This window comes from Gastrolobium bilobum, unplaced genomic scaffold (genome assembly GCF_033153095.1).
Source record: "Gastrolobium bilobum isolate Gb01-03AN ecotype WA unplaced genomic scaffold, APGP_CSIRO_Gbil_v1 utg6021, whole genome shotgun sequence".
Lineage (NCBI taxonomy): Eukaryota > Viridiplantae > Streptophyta > Magnoliopsida > Fabales > Fabaceae > Gastrolobium > Gastrolobium bilobum.
The window spans coordinates 636,197-655,552 of NW_026899147.1; the positions used below are offsets into that span (position 1 = coordinate 636,197).

Here is a 19,356-nt window from a genome sequence, read left to right on the forward strand (position 1 = left end):
GGGGGTGGTGTGTACGCTCTGTGATTGCATAAAATAGGTTAAAGAGAAATTAGCCATACATGTGATCTTTAGCTCCTATTTATAGAGTTTACCTTTGAGCTTAAGTCGTCTAGGCCTTCTAAGGATATGAACCTTGCTCAGGTCCATAACAGGATAGTGTGATAACATATCAATAAAAGACTATTATATCTATTATTAAAAATTAATTTTTATAAAAAATATTTAATGTATTAATAAATAACAATTCACAAAATTTTATATTAATCGTTCATAAATTTATACAAATAATTTTCCATGACAAATTTTTATTAACGAAAAGAAGGCCTATCACTGTCTTATTAATCGTTTTAGTTTTTTATTTTCCAATGCGGATCTTATGCATTTAATAGAACGCCTATCTTATGAAATGCATTGTAATCGACAAGTTACAACTATGCCAAATAAGACAAAGGCCTATCTAAATTTATTGTTACATGTACAGGTGTTTTAGGCCATGTAGATATTTTTTTTTTACCCCCAAAAGTTTATGTCGGCCCTTCAGATAGGGGTGTCAATATGGGTTGACACGACACGAATTCGAAACGACACGAATTTTCATTCGTGTCAAAATCTTCAACACTGACACGACACGAATTTTTTGCGGGTTGACACGACACGACACGAATAACACGCAAAATAGGGGACAAAACGGTAATTGACAAAAAAAATTAAAAAAATAGATCGAAAATAAATAAAAAATTAAAAAATAATAATAAAAAAATAATAATTAAAAATAATACGGGTCGACACGAACACGAATTCATAAACACGAACACGACACGAATTTTTTGCGTGTCATTTTTTCCAACACGAACACGACACGAATTTTTTTACGGGTCAACCCGAACACGAATTTTCGTGTCGTGTCGCGGGTGGACCCGCGTGTCAAAACCCATATTGACACCCCTACTTGCAGACACTTGCAACAAAATGAGTCTGCCGATGCTTGCTGCCTTATCCTTGCATATTTTAATAAAGAGGCTATTTTTTCTTATAATATTATGAATATATCTTAAAATAATTTTGAATATCTTAGTTAATTTGTAAGAATACCTTTTTTTTTCTTTTTTTAATCTTTCATCATTTTTTTTTTTAAATTTCGGGTCCCCTATTTAAATATGAATAAGGCTTTTTTTACTTCATCTTCTGTTTCTCTTCATAACACATAATATTCGGCTTTTATTCGGCAAAATGACCGTACTACCAACCAATGTTATTAAAACTGGCTCGGTCATTGATCCGGTCGAGGTACTGGGTCACTGGTTCAACCAGTAGGTTACTGGTTCAACCGCATGACCCGGTAATTACATATAATTTTATAATTTATATTAAAAATTTATAAACATACTCAAATATCTAAAAAAAATGAAAATATTTCAAATATTTTAATATAAAAAATAATAAATCACATATTATTATCCAATAAAAGATCAAATAAAAATATAATGATCGTGATACGATACTTTAGGTTCAGAAAATGACATCTCTAATTATAAATCAAATCAAAATTTTCTGCATAGTGCATAGTTGACATAATAGTAGTGTTGTAGGTACATAACTTATGTAAGTCAATAAGAAAAATATATATTCAAATATGAATCATTCAAGATTTCTTATATTCAAATATTCAAATCAAAAGATTTCTTATATTTTGTAGTAAATTTCAGCTCAATAAGACATAAATTGGAGAGATCAAGTAGAGTTGCTTTGGATTTCTGAATCATTCAAGATCTTATCAAATCTTCATTTGAATATTTTTAAGGAAAGTTTCCATTAAATAAAAAAAAAAGATTGGAAGGATTGGATCAAAGATATGATAGGAGATTCTAGTGAAGATTCCATTGAAGATATTATGAAAAGTTAAAAGATATGGTTTAGGGTTTCATCCTTATAAAAAGGCATCTCTTGAAAACACAAAAGGACAATTCGACAGAGGCAAGAAGATTGAAGGGAAAGAGGAGAACACCGGATACCAGAGTTGGAGATTTCAGAGAGAGAGGAGTTTGAAGGAGACTGAGCAACATTGATTCTTCTTCTTCTTTATGATTTCTTCTTCATTCTTTGTTTTGTTTAAGCCAGTTATGTCAGGCTAATTTTCTTTTGTAGTTGGGATCACGGATTCAATGTGAATCCTTTATATTTTCTAAATTGTTTTTATAATTGTTTTAATTTAATTAGTTTTATCCTACTTGTGTTAATTTTTCCATATCTTTTTTAGAATTGATCACTCTATTATAGGGTTTTGAGAGTTACATCTCACAATAGGAATATTGGGGTTTTAATTTGGACAAGGGTAGAATAACAATTTGTGCATGATCTAGACAAAGACTTACATAGATTGCAGACTTTTAAATTCATCTGCTTAATGTTTGATTCAAAAGGGATCACTAGGACACTAGGATTATAATTGAGTTAAAAAGTTGAATACACTAAGACATTAGGGTTCAACTACTTAATAAGGAATAGATGGATTGTCTGAGCTAATGAATTAATTGATTGTAAAAGTTAATTTAGAAATATAAGGGAGGATCGGAGGTGAAGTGCATCCCGACTACAGTTTCTTTATCTTATTTACTCATACATTATTTGACGTTCTTGATTATTATTGAATGCTTTTGCTTATTACTGTTTTTAATTCTAATTCAAAATCTACTGTTTCAATATTGTAATATAACAAAATATAAAAAAATTTCAAGTTTCAATATTATAACACACACACGTAATTATTTTTGCAGTTGCTGTATGTACACACGTAAAATTATTTCTGCAGCTGCTGTATGTACAACAATTAATCTTGACCATCGGTTCTCCACATTTAATGCTTTCACCCACCTTTGTATGATTATGATTACTCAAATTTAATTGTTGAGCTGATGTATGTACAACAATTAATCTTGACCATCGATTCCCCCACATTTAATGCTTTCGCCCACCTTTGTATGGTTATGAATCCCAAAATTTAATTACTGTACATACAACAGCTGCGGAAATGACAATTTCATATATATATATATATATATATATATATATATATATATATATATATATATATATATATATATATATATGGTTATCTTTTTCTTTTCTTTTTATGTATATGTGGCTATCTTTCATTCTTTTGGATAAACTATATATGTGGTTAACTAGGCTAACTTTTTCCAAAAGACTCTAACTAACAAACTGCCGAACTAACCCCCCCCCCCCCCCCCCCCCCCCAACTATCCTAGCCCCTAATTAAAACCCTCCAATTACTGCTTAATATATCCTCTAAATCAATGTTTTAAATCTCAGATAGGTCATTATTTAATACTTTGTTGAAATATTGGATAATTGAGTTATAGTTTAACCGAATTTCAAAATAATATATAATAAAAAATTTATTATGAATATTATGTCCAATAAATAAAAGTCGTACAATGATAAATCTTTCGATTCGGTTGAACCCTGTTTTGGTCCGATTCAAACCGGGTCAACTGGTTCAAGCACATAACCAATATGATGTCAAGCTTGAACAATGAAGACATCGAATTACCGAAACTCGAATCAACGTGACCAGTCTAAGCCGAGTTTTAAAACACTGCTCTAAACCTCTATGCCAAATAATAGTCATGACAAATAATATGCCAAACAATATATGAACGAGTGGCTTTTCCCGTTTCTTGGTCAGTGGACCCATTTGTATTGACTTCTCAAAAAAAATTCTTTTTATGCCTTACTTATTTTAAAAGTATTTTTTACAAAAATTAAATTTATTTAGATTTTTAAAAAAATATTTGACTTTTACTTTTTTTTAAAAGCTAAAATTTTTAGCTTTCAAAAAAAGTAAATTTTTGACTTTTTTTTTTACTTAAGTTTTTTTTAAAAGCAGGTATCTAAACAGACTTTTTTCAATAAGTGCTTTTTTTCTTAAAAAAAATAACTTTTTGAAGAAAAAAAATACCATCCAAAAAGAAATACAGGTCGAGGCACCAGCTCCAAGTATAATTGCAAGTGCACTCTATAATTGCAAGCAATGTTATTAAAACCGGCCCGGTCATTGACCCGGTCGAGGTATTGGGTCATTGGGTCACTGATTCAACCGCATGACCTGGTAATTATATGCAATTTTATAATTTGTATTAAAAAATTATAAACATACTCCAATATCTAAAAAAAATGATAAAAATTTCAAATATTTTAATATAAAAAATAATAAATCGCATATTATTATCCAATAAATGATCAAACAAAAATATAATGATCGTGATAGGGGGCTTTAGGTTCAGAAAACGATATCTCTAATTATAAATCAAATCAAAATTTTATGAATAGTGCATAATTGAGATAATATTAGTGTTGTAAGTACATAACTTATGTAAATCAATAAGCAAAAAAATATTCAAATATGTCCATTATGATTTTTTTTTTTTTAAATAATTTGACTTTTTTTTGGGACCGGGCCGGGTCACCGGTTTTCATGAAAACCGGCCGGGTCGGACCGGGTGACACCGATTCTGATGCATGGTCGGTCCGTTGCTTCAACCAAACCGATTATATGACTGATTTACCGATTTCCGAGTCGGTCCGATTTTAATAAGACTGATTGCAAGTACACCCTATGACAATATCATCAAAACATCTTGCATTGTAGTCATAACCAATTAATACCAAATTCAAATATAGGACCAGAAAACACCTAAATAAAAAAACACAGCGAAAATTTCTAATGTGATCTAAAAAGTAAAAACCCCTCATTTTTCAATTTAATCTATTGGAGAAACCTAAAAGTTATATCCCATTCATCCTTAATTACTAGCATTAACTCCCAATCTGTCTAACACTGAAGTCATCCATGAAGACTCCCCGGCAACGGCGCCAAAAACTTGTTGCCTTGCTAACAGTTATGCAAGTAGCGCGCAAGTATACGCGACAACAAGTAATACAAGGCATATTTGAGACCCTTATATCGTTCCCACAAGGATTTTTAGCGTGTGTGACTAGACTAAACTTTGCAATTGCTAAAACTGAACCTATTCTAAAAATGAGTAAAAATGAAAAACAAATAAATACAATACTAATACTAACCAGTGACTTCTTTTCTTTTTAGATTTTTCTTTTAAAAATTGATTTAATAACTTAAGGAATGGAAAATCAAAAGGAAAATGAGCTGGTGTTTTTGATGCGAACAGAAAAGTTAAATGCAAAAGATTCTTAGATGAAGAAATTGGTAACCAGAATGAGAGGTGAGATATTGAAAATCAAATGATAAATAATGCGGAAGTGTTGAAAACTAAGGTTTAAAAACAGGTTGAGTTTCGGTTCCCCTTTTCCAACAGCCTCTGAATGAGTGCTAATTACAGTTCCTAAAAATTAATTCCCAATTGTTGGACCCTTTATTATTGCTTTTAATCTATTAAAAACATTTTTATCCTTAACCAACATTTGCACATCTCTGTGCTAAATGAAGCAAAGACCCTTATAGTCCAAACCAACACAACATGGAGGTTGTTCTCATCTCTGAGTAACATCCCTTGAGTGCTCTCACACTCAAGTCCATGTGTTCAACACAGTTCTGGACTTAGTCATTTCTCAATGACTAATTCCTAAAATATTATCCTATCATCAGGCCTTAACAATAGCATAAATAAACATCAACACAGTATTGAACAAAATGAGAATCAACTTCCAAAAACAGTAATCAGCACAAGTTCAAAGCTGAGGTTTGGGTACCTACACCCAACCTATAAAAAGTTTAGCTCCTATCCATAAGAATGGAGCTTACAAAAAGCAAATGAAAACTTAAAAATTACAGAAAGTAAAGTGCTTAAAATTAAACTACAACACTAGTCCTAACAACCGGAAATCACAGTGCTGTACTGACATGCATAAGGCTCATCAGATGAACAGTAGTCTCATTACAGTACCAGAACCAAAAAGAAATTAAAAACTAAAAATGTTCAGAAAAATAAAATAAAAACAGGAAATCCGAACCGAGAGAGGGGAGAGCCTCACTCACTCCTTTTTATATCTCCCTCTTCTTCTCTGCATGACCTTTTTATCCCCACCTCAGCAGGTATCATGCGCTTCTTGCGCGTTGCAAATGGGTGGTCCCCAGCTGCTCCACCCCTCGCTCAGACAATCCGGATGAAATTTCGCTCCTCAATACGTACGATGACTAGTGCTGTCCAAAAATTCCTTCAGCCCCACACTCACAACAGTATCCAGCTCACCAAATTAGTCATAGGTTTTAGTTTGGCATTTTCTGAACCAAAAAGTAATGGCTAGGGTTTGGTCTTTCCTCTTAATGGACCGTGGATGAGGGTCAAGACTCGATGGTTAAACCAAAATATAAAAAAAAAATTTGTTGAATTTTTTTACCGAATATAAAATTTTCGCTGTAAATGCGTTTTGTTGAAAATTTTGCTGGAAATATTTTTCGTCAAAATTTTTTACGTAAATATTTTTGGTCAAAATTATCGCTATAAATGCGTTTTGTTGAAAATTTTGCTGAAAATATTTTTCGTCAAAATTTTTACGTAAATATTTTTGGTCAAAATTTTCGCTGTAAATGCGTTTTGTTGAAAATTTTGCTGGAAATATTTTTCGTCAAAATTTTTTACGTAAATATTTTTGGTCAAAATTTTCGCTATCTTTGGTCAAAATTTTCGCTGTAAATGAATTTTGTTGAAAATTTTGCTGGAAATATTTTTTGTCGAAAATTTGGACGAAAATATTTTCAGTAAAAAAATTTGAAGAAATTATTGTCTATCAATTTTTTTTATGGAAATGTGTTTCGTCAAAAATTTTTACAGAATTATTTTTCGTTGAAAAATTTGACAGAATTGTTTTGTTGAAAGTTTCGACGGAATTTAGATTCTATCAAGAATTTTGACTGAAATATTTTGTCCCTAAAAAATTTATGTCAGTGATTATGACAAAATCATGTTCCGTCTCTATTTCAATGAAAAAAATTTTCGTCTCTATTTTCTTCGTAATATGATTTTTGTCAAATTTTCGACGAAATATTTTTCTTTGATAAATTCTGTTAGTGTTTGAGACTTTTCTAATAATGTCACATTTAAAAATGATTCATATTTATGTAATTTTTACATTTTAATGCTAAGGATAAAAGATAATACTTATTTGTTCTTTAATTGTAAAATAGTTTGGTTATGGATAACCATGATAACCAATTATTTTTATGGTTTGGTAAATAACCAGTTTATAAAATAAAATAAAGTTTCATATGAAACCGGTTTTTAAAATGCGGAACGGTTTGGTTATGGATCGGTTCGGTTCTTTTGGATATTTTGCACATCCCTAATTCTAACACAAACGAAAGTGAGATATCTTATAAGTTAGAGTAAACACCATTTTTGGTCCCTCACAATATCTACGAAATTCTTTTTAGTCCCTGGCAATAAAAAAGGACCAAATTGGTCCCTAACAGTATGTAAAAAGGGCCACGTTAGTGACAGAGGAATTGACATAAGGACTAACGTGGCCCTTTTTCATAATTTTAGGGACCAATTTGATCCTTTTTTATTGCCAGAGACTAAAAAGGATTTCGTAGATATTGTCAGGGACCAAAAATAGTGTTTACTCTTGAAGTTATCTACGATAATTAACATCTTGCATTATTTAAAGACAGTGCTATCATTCAATTTGATACAATTAAAATAAGTGATATTTCAACCTTTTTGGGGAAAGTCATGTTGAAAAAATAGTTTTTTTTAAAAAAAAAAAATACACACTTTTAAATTTATCTTATTTAAAAAAGTGGTTGGAATGTCCTATCATGAAACCTACTTCCCAATACCAGTTGAAACAATGGTATTTTGGGGGGGGGGGAAGATGCCAAAAGTGCGTGTGATATGAGAAATTAAGAGGAAAAAAAAAAACGAATTATTTTGGTATAAAAGCTGCTGGGAAGATGAATATCATGCAACAGAAAAAGAGGGAAATGGCTGGGAATACAATTCATGTGATGATGGTTCCATGGTCTGCCTTTGGCCACTTAATGCCATTTTTCCAGTTATCCATAGCTTTGGCCAGAGCTGGTGTTCATGTCTCCTTCATATCATCTCCCAAAAACATTCAAAGGCTTCCTAAACTTCCTTCAACTTTAGTTCATTTGATAGATTTGGTGGAACTTCCATTACCATCATTAGACAAAGAGCTCTTGCCAGAAGGTGCTGAGGCCACTGTGGATGTTCCATATGAAAAAATTCAGTACTTAAAGTTGGCATATGATCAACTCCAACATGCAGTGAAGCAATTATTGGTCAATCAGCTACCAGATTGGATAATTTGTGATTTTAGTCCCCACTGGATGGTAGATATTGCCCAAGAGTTTCAGGTAAAGTTAATTTTTTATTCTGTTTTCTCTGCTGCATCATTAGCTTTCTTTGGACCACCAGTTGCAAGGAAAGCTCGCTTATCTCTAGAAGAATTTACAGTACCACCAGAATGGGTGACTTTTCCATCGTCAGTGGCTTTTCAGAGACAAGAGGCAATATCTTTTTATGCTGGAAGAAACGAGGTAAATGCTTCAGGAGTAAGTGACTTTGAAAGGCTTGACAATATAACTAGTGCCTCTAAAGCTGTGATATTTCGCAGTTGCTATGAAATTGAAGGTGAATATCTGAATCTATACCAGAAGCTAGTTGGGAAGCCAGCGATTCCCGTAGGTTTATTGCCTGTAGAGAGGCCAGAGGGGGGAATTGTTGATGGGTCTTGGGGTAAGATATCTGAGTGGCTTGACAAGCAAGCAACCAAATCTGTTGTGTTTGTGGGGTTTGGCAGTGAGTGCAAGCTGAGCAAAGATCAAGTTTTTGAGATAGCTTTAGGACTTGAGGTTTCTGGATTGCCATTTTTATGGGCACTGAGAAAACCCAGTTGGGCAAACAATGATCATGATTCTCTACCTTCTGGTTTTAATGAAAGGACATCTAAGAGAGGACTTGTTTGTATGGGATGGGTACCGCAACAGGAAATATTGGCACATCCATCTATTGGGGGATCTTTGTTTCATTCTGGCTGGGGTTCTGTAATTGAAACACTCCAGTTTGGCCACAGCCTTGTTGTATTACCTTTCATTCATGATCAGCCTCTAAATGCAAGGTTTTTGGTGGATAAGGGTCTGGCCATCGAAGTGAAAAGAAATGAAGATGGGTCATTCACCGGAAATGACGTGGCCAAGTCCCTTAGACAAGCAATGGTGTTGGAGGAAGGAGAGAAGCTCAGAATAAAAACAAGAGAAGCTGCTGCAATTGTAGGAAATTTGAAGCTGCACCAGGATCACTACTTCGCAGCATTTGTCCAGTTTCTTAAGAATGAAACATGAAACCAGATATGAAGTTGAAGAGTTTACAAAAGTAATTTGAATAATCATTTATGTTAATGTATTAGTGAATTGGCTTGTACTGAGTGAGCTTTTCTACTATTATTTCCAAACATTGTAATGGTTATTAGCTCAAACATTTCGGGTTTCCCTATTTAAGTATGAATAAGTCTTTTTACTTTGTCTTTTGTATCTCATCATAACACATAATATTCAGCCTTTATTCCCTCTATACTTTCTACTAGATATTCTAACACTTGTTAAAGTTCGTGTCAATCTTCTTTGGTAATTCATGTCAAACGGGTATCAATTCTTCCTTCTTATCCTGGAATGCTATGGTGTTGGTACGAGACTTAATTAGATGAAGAAAAGTAGTCGAGGGAGCAGTTATTGCCCTCACTGAATTGTATTAAAGCACATCTTTTTTATAATTATTTGCCTTTGGTTGGCAATGTAGCCACTCAATTTTGTCCTTACACATAATAAATATTAATAAATAATAATGAAAAGTATAAAAAAATAAAAAATAAAAAATAATAAAAATAATCAATTTCATTTTTGTTTTGGTAAAAAAAAAAAAATTGTCCAAATTTAGATCCACCTAATACAAATAAGGCCAGACCAGCTTATATAACCCATCACTTGTCACCATTAATACACCTAATATTTCTCACAGGGATTATACACAAAATTGGGTGCACAAAGAAAGCTATGGGAATAGAGGTGTTTAACTCTCACACATTGATTGCTTACAAAATCGAATAAATTAACATATCCTTTGTATAGTTAGTTCGTGGCGGTGAAAGTTTGACTTCTTCAAGCCGAATAATTCATGTTATTGGACCCCACGAGATTATCTTTCGGCTCCTGCAGCAAGCGATGCCAGTAACTCATCATGCTCTTCCAATTCTTCAAATGTTTAATATTTAATATTGCATTATTGCTTTGCATCTTATGATCCTTGTTAAATAGATATTTTAATATTATAGATCATCAAGCATATGCTCTTTGATCTGCGCACTCACGAAGCAATGTGACATTTGTTCAATTCACTTCTATTTCTTTACATTATACTAACAATGGTAGCATAGTACTTTGTCTTGTTATAACATGATTGGAATATTTTAATAGTGTATATTAGCAAGCATCATTTTTGGTCTGCACATTCACGAAGATAACTTTGTAATTTCTCAATTCCTTTCTCTTTTACATTATACTAATGATGACCCAAGACCTATTAGAATTTATGATTATTTTTGAAATAAAATTATCATATTAAAAATATCATATAGGGATTAATTTAGCCGGGACGACTTATTGATTTCATAATTATTTTTTTTGGTCATTTTAGTTGTGACAGTTTGATAGCTCAAGTTTATTAAAAATCATTATTTTATATTAATCTACTTATTTTTCATAATAAAGGATTAGTTGAGTTGAGAGAGCTTGTTAATCCCGTAATCTTTTGGATCATTTAGCCATAATGGCTTGGTGATTCAAAATTCATTTAAATTTATCGTAAAATTTACAATAATTGAAAATAATTACATCAAATCTATTTTAAAAGAATTAGCTGAGTTGTGACAATTTTTCAATCCTGCAATTATCATTTTGAATTATTTTATCTACAACAGCTTGATCATTCGAAACTTTCAAATCAGGAACTTCCAAATCAATTATTTTCAAAAATTAAAATCAATCAAGACACAAACGTTTTCTATAGAACGACGTAGCTTTGAGTTTCTTATTGTACTAAGAGATACGTCGGAGCGGGCCTTTTCCCGTCAAGCCCAAAAAAAAATTCTCAGAAATTAGTTTTAGTTTCCAATGATCAATTTTGTTTAATTTTTTTGAGGTAAAAAAAAGATTTATAATATTATCAATAATTTGCACACTTAGTATAAGGTAACCGTTTTTTTAAACGGACATTGTAGGGTGCTAACACATTCTCAACTCGTAATCAGACTACCGAATCTATTTCTGTTTTTACAGATCAAATTTCTTTAATAAAAGGGTTTTCCAATATTTTTCCAAATAAATTTTTGAGGTGACTATTGTTTTTTAATTATTAATATCTTTCACCGCCCCACGTTGCGATCCTATTGCCAAATTGCCAGCCATAAGCAATAATGACATTTATCGTGTATAATAATGCTAGAGTCTCTAAAGTATTATCACTTTAGACTGTTTGGTCCAGAATCGATTACTTGGGAGGCCTCTTTGCCTACCCGAAAAGCCCTACACTTCACTAATTTGTGGTCAGTAATTAGATGTAATGCAGTTTTAAACAATTAGCAAACCATGGCAAGTGTTTGACATCTTTTGGTTCCTCTATTAGCAGCTGTATAGCTCTATCAAGTTAGCTTCTTAGATCAGATAACTGGAGTGTAAGCTATGAGCTACAACTCCGCCTGAATCCGCAACAATGCAGAGCCAGAAAAATACATAAAATGTGATTTAATAAGTCAGTGAGCTAATAAACATTATATTAATATATAACCATTACAATGTTTGAAAATAATAGTAGAAAAGCACACTCACTACAAGCCAATTCACTAATACATTAACATAAATGATTATTCAAATACTTCTGCAAACTCTAACTTCATATCTGGTTCCATGTTTCATTCTTGAGAAACTGGACAAACGCTGCTACGTAGTGATCCTGGTGCAGCTTCAAATTTCCTACAATTGCAGCAGCTTCTCTTGTTTTTATTCTGAGCTTCTCTCCTTCCTCCAACACCATTGCTTGTCTAAGGGACTTGGCAATGTCATTTCTGGTGAATGACCCATCTTCATTTCTTTTCACTTCGATGGCCAGACCCTTATCTACCAAAAACCTTGCATTTAAAGGTTGATCGATAATAAAGGGTAATACAATAAGGCTGTGGCCAAACTGGAGTGTCTCAATTACAGAACCCCAGCCAGAGTGAAACAAAGAACCCCCAATAGATGGATGTGCCAATATTTCCTGTTGCGGTACCCATCCCATACAAACAAGTCCTCTCTTAGATGTCCTCTCATTAAAACCAAAAGGTAGAGAATCATGATCATTGTTTGCCCAACTGGGTTTTCTCAGTGCCCATAAAAATGGCAATTCAGACACCTCAAGTCCTAATGCTATCTCAAAAACTTGATCCTTGCTCAGCTTGCACTCACTCCCAAACCCAACAAATACAACTGATTTGGATGCTTGCTTATCAAGCCACTCAGATATCTTCCCCCAAGACCCATCAACAATTCCTCCCTCTGGTCTCTCTATAGGCAATAAACCTACGGGAATCACTGGCTTCCCAATTAGCTTCTGGTATACATTCAGATATTCACCTTCAATTTCATAGCAACTACGAAATATTACAGCTTTAGAGGCACCAATTATCTTGTCAAGCCTTTCAAGGTCACTTACTCCTGAAGCATTTACCTCGTTTGCTCCAGCACAAAAAGCAATTGCCTCGTGTCTCCGAAAAGCCACTGATGATGGAAAAGTCACCCATTCTGGTGGTACTGTAAAATTTTCTAGAGATAAGCGAGCTTTCCTTGCAACTGGTGGTCCAAAGAAAGCTGCTGCTGCAGCAGAGAGAACAGAATAAAAAATTAGCTTTATCTGAAACTCTTGGGCAATATCTACCATCCAGTGGGGACTAAAATCACAAATTATCCAATCTGGTAGCTGATTGACCAGTAATTGCTTCACTGCATGTTGCAGTTGATCGTATGCCAACTTTAAGTACTGAATTTTTTCAAATGGAATGTCCACAGTGGCCTCAGCACCTTCTGGCAAGAGCTCTTTGTCTAATGATGGTAATGGAAGTTCCACCAAATCTATCAAATGAGATAAAGTTGAAGGAAGTTTAGGAAGCCTTTGAATGTTTTTGGGAGTTGATATGAAGGAGACATGAACACCAGCTTTGGCCAAAGCTATGGATAACTGGAAAAATGGCATTAAGTGGCCAAAGGCAGACCATGGAACCAGCATCACATGAATTGTATTCCCGGTCATTTTTCTCTTTTTCTGTCACATGATCTTCCCAGTAGCTTTTTAACCAAATTAATTCTTTTTTTTCTCTCTTAATTTCTCATATCAGACCCACTTTTTGCATATCAGACCCACTTTTTGCATATTCCCCCCCCCCCCCCACCAAAAAAAAATACCCTTGATTTCAATGGTATTGGAAAGTAGGTTTAATGGTGGGACATTTCAACCAATTTTTTTAAATAAGATAAATTTTAAAGTGTGTATTTTTTTAATTATAATATATATAATATATATATATATATATATATATATATATATATATATATATATTTAGCATGACTTTGCCCAAGAAAGGTTGAAATATCACTTATTTTAATTGTATCAAATCTGAATGATAGCACTGTCTTTAAATAATGCAAGATGTTAATTATTGTAGATAACTTATTAGATATCTCATGATGCACTTAAGTCACCATAAATTATTATAATTGCAGACGTTTCAGTTTTAAAGCTTTTTATGGATTTTAATAATTGCGGACGTTTCAGTTTGCATGACTTTATGTTTTGTTTATGGTTATTTCCGTTTGTATCAGTTTTAAGACCATTGATGGTCCTTTGTTGTCAGTTACTTTTTGTATTGCCTTTAAAAGGCTGATTAGAAGGATGTAAGGGAAGACTTTTGATGATTGAAGAATGATAATATAGCAGAAAACTTCTGCATTTTCCTGAAAGCCTACTTTCCATATAATTTTGCATAATTTGGTATCAAAGCCTGGTTGCCTTAAAGATGGCTGAGCAGGAAAATTGCGGAGGTCGTGGTCGTGGACGAAGAGGTCGTGGCGGCAGAGGACGCGGTCAACCTACCGATGACGATTATTATACTGATGCGAGAGATGCTGAAATTGAGGAAAAGGACAGACAGATCCAAGAACTCGAACAACTGCTTGCAGAGGCACAGTTGCACGGGTCAGAAAGGAGACAGGAATCTGAACTGTCATCTCTAGAGGAAGAGAAGGATGTGAGGGAAGACTTTTGATGATTGAAGAATGATAATATAGCAGAAAACTTCTGCATTTTCCTGAAAGCCTACTTTCCATATAATTTTGCATCATTTGAAGAATGAAGAAATTATTGCAACACAAATTTTTGCCTGCTCAATACAAACAAGAGGCCTTTATTGAGTATCACAATTTCAGGCAACGTGACCTTGCAGTGGAACAATACACCACTGAATTTGATCGTCTTCGAATGCGTTGTGACATGGTCGAAGAAGATGAACAAGTGATTGCTCGATATCTAGGTGGATTGCGGGATGAAATTTTTGATGATGTGTACCTACAACAGTATTGGTCTTATGAAGATGTGTGCAAATTGTCCTTGAAGGTGGAAGGACAATGTAAAAGAAAAGGTGACAGTTCGAAGTTTCAATCAAGATTTCCTAGAAAGGAATTCGGAGTTCTACTCCTCAAAAAAATATTCCCAACGAGGAAGGGTCGAGTAAAGGAAGTCGTGTAGGGAAGAGATGTTTCAAGTGCCAAGGAATTGGACACTTTGCTGCAGATTGTCCAAATAAACAGATTGTGACGTTTGCAGAGGCTCCAATTTTTTATGAAGAACCAATCTATGACAATGTAGATGAACAAGAAGAAGCAGAATCTGAAGAGGTAGAAATTGTCTATGCTGATACCGGAGAATCACTAGTCACTCGAAAAGTCTTGAACGAGGATTTGGTGAATGATGAAACGTGGCTTCGGCACACCATTTTCCACACCAAGTGCACCAGCGGGGGAAAAGCATGCAGTGTGATTATAGACGGAGGGAGTTGTGAAAACGTGGTTTCTACCACTATGGTAGAAAAATTGGGGCTAAAAACAGAAGCACACCCACAACCTTATAAGTTGTCTTGGCTAAAAAAAGGGAATGAGGTGAGGGTAACCAAAAGATGCCGCGTGTGTTTTTCAATTGGAAAAAAATATTCAGATGAGGTATGGTGCGATGTCGTTCCTATGGATGCTTGTCACATTTTATTAGGTAGGCCATGGCAATTTGATAGGAAGGCAAAACATGATGGTTTAAAAAATACTTACACCTTCAAAAAGGATGGTCACCTTATTACACTAGCACCTTCAGATTGGAGGAAGGAAGCAAAGTCTCTGATGTCCAAGTCAGAAATTTTAGAACTGACAAAATTCGCAGATGTAATGCCAAAAGAATTGCCGCCTGGATTACCAAGTGAAGAAAGACGACGTAGATTCGAGGGCGAATCTTTTCCTAGTGGGAGAGGATGATGCACTTAAGTCACCATAAATTAGTGTAATTGCAGACGTTTCAGTTTTAAAGTTTTTTATGGATTTTAATAATTACAGACGTTTCAGTTTGCATGACTTTATGTTTTGTTTATGGTTATTTCCGTTTGTATCAGTTTTTAAGACCATTGATAGTCCTTTGTTGTCAGTTACTTTTTGTATTGCCTTTAAAGGGCTGGTTAGAAGGATGTGAGGGAAGACTTTTGATGATTGAAGAATGATAATATAGCAGAAAACTTCTGCATTTTCCTGAAAGCCTACTTTCCATATAATTTTGCATCATCTCACTTTCGTTTGTGTTAGAATTGTTCTAACTCTTCAAAATTGTTTTCGCATACTACAGCTAGTATGTACAAGCTAATGAAGTTAGCAGAGTGAGTTTAGTTCCTTTCTTAATTTTTTTTTATTGTTCTATTGTTACATCATTGAGTGAAATGAAAATTAGTGTAAAATGAGAAATTTTCAAGCCTATATTTGTTACCTCAATGTACTAAAAAGTGGGTGTGCATGATTGGAGCTTGGTGTCATTTGATTCTCTTGATATTGTCATGCTACTTCTACATTAATGGGAGTTAATGCTAGTTATAAGGAAGAAAAGGATAGAACTTTTAGGTTTCTCCAATAGATTAAATTGAAGAATGAGGGGTTTTTAGATCACATTAGAAAATTTTTGCTGTATTTTTTATTTAGGTGTTTTCTGGTCCTATATTTGAATTTGATATTAATTGGTTATGACTGCAATGCAAGATTTTTGATGATATTGTTATAGGGTGTACTTGCAATTATAGAGTGTACTTGATATTGTTATAAAGTGCAATTGCAATTATAGTTGGAGCTGGTGCATCGACTTGTGTTTATCCACTGACCAAGAAGCGGGGAATTTATTCGTTCCTTTTCTTGTTTGGATATAGATCTAGCCACAGATCCTGCTTCCCCTCACTAGCTTCGGGAATCGTCACCATATATAATCTTGGTAAAGAGCAACTCCAGGTCCCCACTCAAGGCAATTGGATCAAAACCTTCAATTGGATGGTATATTAAGCAGCAATTGGATGGTTTTAATTAGGGGCTAGGACAATTGTTAAGAAGATGTTAATTAGCATTGTGTGTGTATGGCTATCTAGGCTTCTCCCAAAGGAACAGTAACCAAAATGCCACTGTTCATTGACTTTTTTACCCAAATGCCACGTGAACAGTGTTATTTTTCAACATGCCACGCGGGCAAGTTCGCTACAGTAGGTAGCGGACTTCATTTGCTGACGTGGCACGTTTCTGATGGTCACCTAGTTCGCTATTGGTAGTAGCGAACTACGTGGTCAAAATTTCAGTCTGTTCTAACTATTTTCAAGACACATGGTAGTCTCTTTGAAGTTCTCTATACAGTCTAGTGAACTTGGTAAAATAAAAATGGCAGTCTGCTCGAATAAAAATAAAACACATGGCAGTTTTTACCCAAGTTCGCTATACAATCTAGCGATCTTGGTCATAGAGTCTTTTGGGAGAAGTCTAGATAGCAATATATATAACCTAAATGAGATATATCTTTTGATTATTGTATTGTAAACTGAGACAGTCTCGGTGTGAAGCTATGCTCTTGTATTCTCTGAGATATCAATAGAAGCAATCTTTTAATACCAATCCCTTCTTCTTCTTGTTCTTCTCTCTTTCAATTTATCTTGATTCAAGATTGTAAATCCCCGTTCCCAAATCCAGAGCTGGAACAAGATTATGAGAAATTTATCAAAGAACAAAGGAAACTGATGCATATGGAGGAAAAGTCTGCATTTGTTCTGATGAAAAGGGAGAGTAGTTGAAAGCTGCCACCATATAATTAATATGCCTCATGTTATTTTTCAACCAATTATTACCTAAACAATTGCTTAAAAATGCCACTATCATTTTTCTCTACTTTAGTAAAATAAACCACACAATCAATGGATTTGGTCAAATGACTAAATGAAAAGTTAAAAGGGGAATTTAGAAAATAGAGAACATGATCAAGAGATAAAGAGGGGAAGAGAAGAACTATTTTAATCCCACGAGATTGGACCAAAGACCCATTGGCCATAGTAATAGTAGGGAATGAACCAGTAGTACAAAGAGAGGTGAATAAATACTTATACTACTATAAATGGTATCAAAAGCCCCATAATCAAGAGTTCAAGGGCTTGGATATTGTAACTGAGAGATCCTAGCAAAAGAATTATCAGATGGAGCAATAGAGGCAATAGAACCAGATGTTTTCTTCTCAGACCACCAAGTCACAAATTCGTTAAGAAGAGCTGCAGGAGGTTGTGGTGCAGAAGACAACCTTGGATCAGGATCAATCGAAGGAGCCTGAACAATATGAGCAGTCCGAAAAGGTTGAGATGGCTTGCCATAGAGCTTCCAACAACGGTCAATAATATGATTAGTCTGATGACAATGCATGCAAAGTAACCGACCTTTAGAGGGCTTACGTCCACGACCAAATCCCCAGGAAGCAAGGGCGGAAGAGTCAGAAAAGTCAACCGTAGAGACATTGGGCATAACATGTGTTGATGCTATAGAGAGCTTAAGTGGAATCCTAAGCAAAGTAGACATCACAAAATCCAATGTAGGAAAAGTAGCAAACCCCAAAATCTGATCCCGATTGGCATACAAATGTAGGGGTAAACCATATAAATTCAATAACTTAAAAAGAGTATTACGTTGTTCCCGCTCTTAAGCAACATCACTAGTAAAAGACATTAGCTTATTGAGATTATGAAGTAAACTCTGAGCTTTCCCCAAGTACTCAGATATAAGACAATCAAAATTACAAGAAGCAAAGGTAGACATCAGCTTCTGACACACATCTAGAGTCACTGTGTATCATTGGTGTCCAAGGCCTTTTCCTGACGCCAAATAACCTCATAAGTATTTGCAAGTAGAAAGATATGCTTAATGGATAGGCGAAGAGTGGAATTAATAAGACTGCACAACTAAGTGTCAATCATTTTCCAGTGTGTGTATTCAGCAGCCGCAATAGATTCAACCTTGGTAGTGATATGAGATGTATAATTCTGCCCATCCAACCAAAGTTGGAGATCTGAAGACCCAGAGTCATAATTTGAGCCATCCAACTTATCCATACTCAGTGGAGTAAGAATATAGTTGGTAAATATAGATGGATCCGACTTGGAGGACGATAGAGTCTCATGAGAAGTAGAAAAGATAGGAGTATCCATTTGTCACAAAAAAAGAAATAAGAAACCAACCAAAAAAGATCACAAAACTAAACGGAATGGGAGGAGATCTGAGCGAAAACCAAAACGAACTCCAAACACCAAGATGAGGATAGATCTGGAACCGTCATAGAGGGGAGAAAAATCCAAAAAATTGTGACCGAAAAGGACCTTCCACGAGTCGCTACGCATCGGCAACAAGGACGGAGGTAGCGAAGCTTTCTCAGGCGCGCGAGGGCACGTCCTTGCAGATCTATACCTGAAATTTGGATAGATGGGACCGCCTTGGTGAGATGTTTTGAATGACACTAGTTTTGTCGAAAAAGGTAGCCGGAAAAAGGTCCAGCCGGCGATCAAGAAACGAAAGAAACATTGAGTAAATGTGTGTCAAAATAGCATTGCGGAGACTATATTATATATAAAATTACTGTGTATATACACACTGAAACATAGTCTATATTATATATAAAATTATTGTGTATGTACACACTAAAATATACAATGTGG

At 34.3% G+C, this 19,356-nt stretch overlaps 2 protein-coding genes across 2 annotated transcripts; one reads left to right on the forward strand and one right to left on the reverse strand.

Annotated features, from left to right (window-relative positions):
* Nucleotides 1–7,908: 7,908 nt before the first annotated feature.
* On the forward strand, nucleotides 7,909–9,499 carry LOC133287671 (putative UDP-rhamnose:rhamnosyltransferase 1). Its single transcript, XM_061485329.1, has one exon. It carries the CDS (start codon nucleotides 7,952–7,954, stop codon nucleotides 9,362–9,364), a length of 1,413 nt encoding a protein of 470 aa, XP_061341313.1. The 5' UTR covers nucleotides 7,909–7,951; the 3' UTR covers nucleotides 9,365–9,499.
* Nucleotides 9,500–11,966: 2,467 nt separating this feature from the next.
* LOC133287650 (putative UDP-rhamnose:rhamnosyltransferase 1) lies at nucleotides 11,967–13,361 on the reverse strand. Its single transcript, XM_061485300.1, has one exon. The coding sequence runs from the start codon at nucleotides 13,359–13,361 to the stop codon at nucleotides 11,967–11,969; it is 1,395 nt and encodes a 464-aa protein (XP_061341284.1).
* Nucleotides 13,362–19,356: the final 5,995 nt, after the last annotated feature.

Coding starts and splice junctions, on each gene's coding strand:
- LOC133287671 (XM_061485329.1), top strand. CDS start 7,952: ATGAATATCATGCAACAGAAAAAGAGGGAAATGGCTGGGAATACAATT.
- LOC133287650 (XM_061485300.1), bottom strand. CDS start 13,361: ATGACCGGGAATACAATTCATGTGATGCTGGTTCCATGGTCTGCCTTT.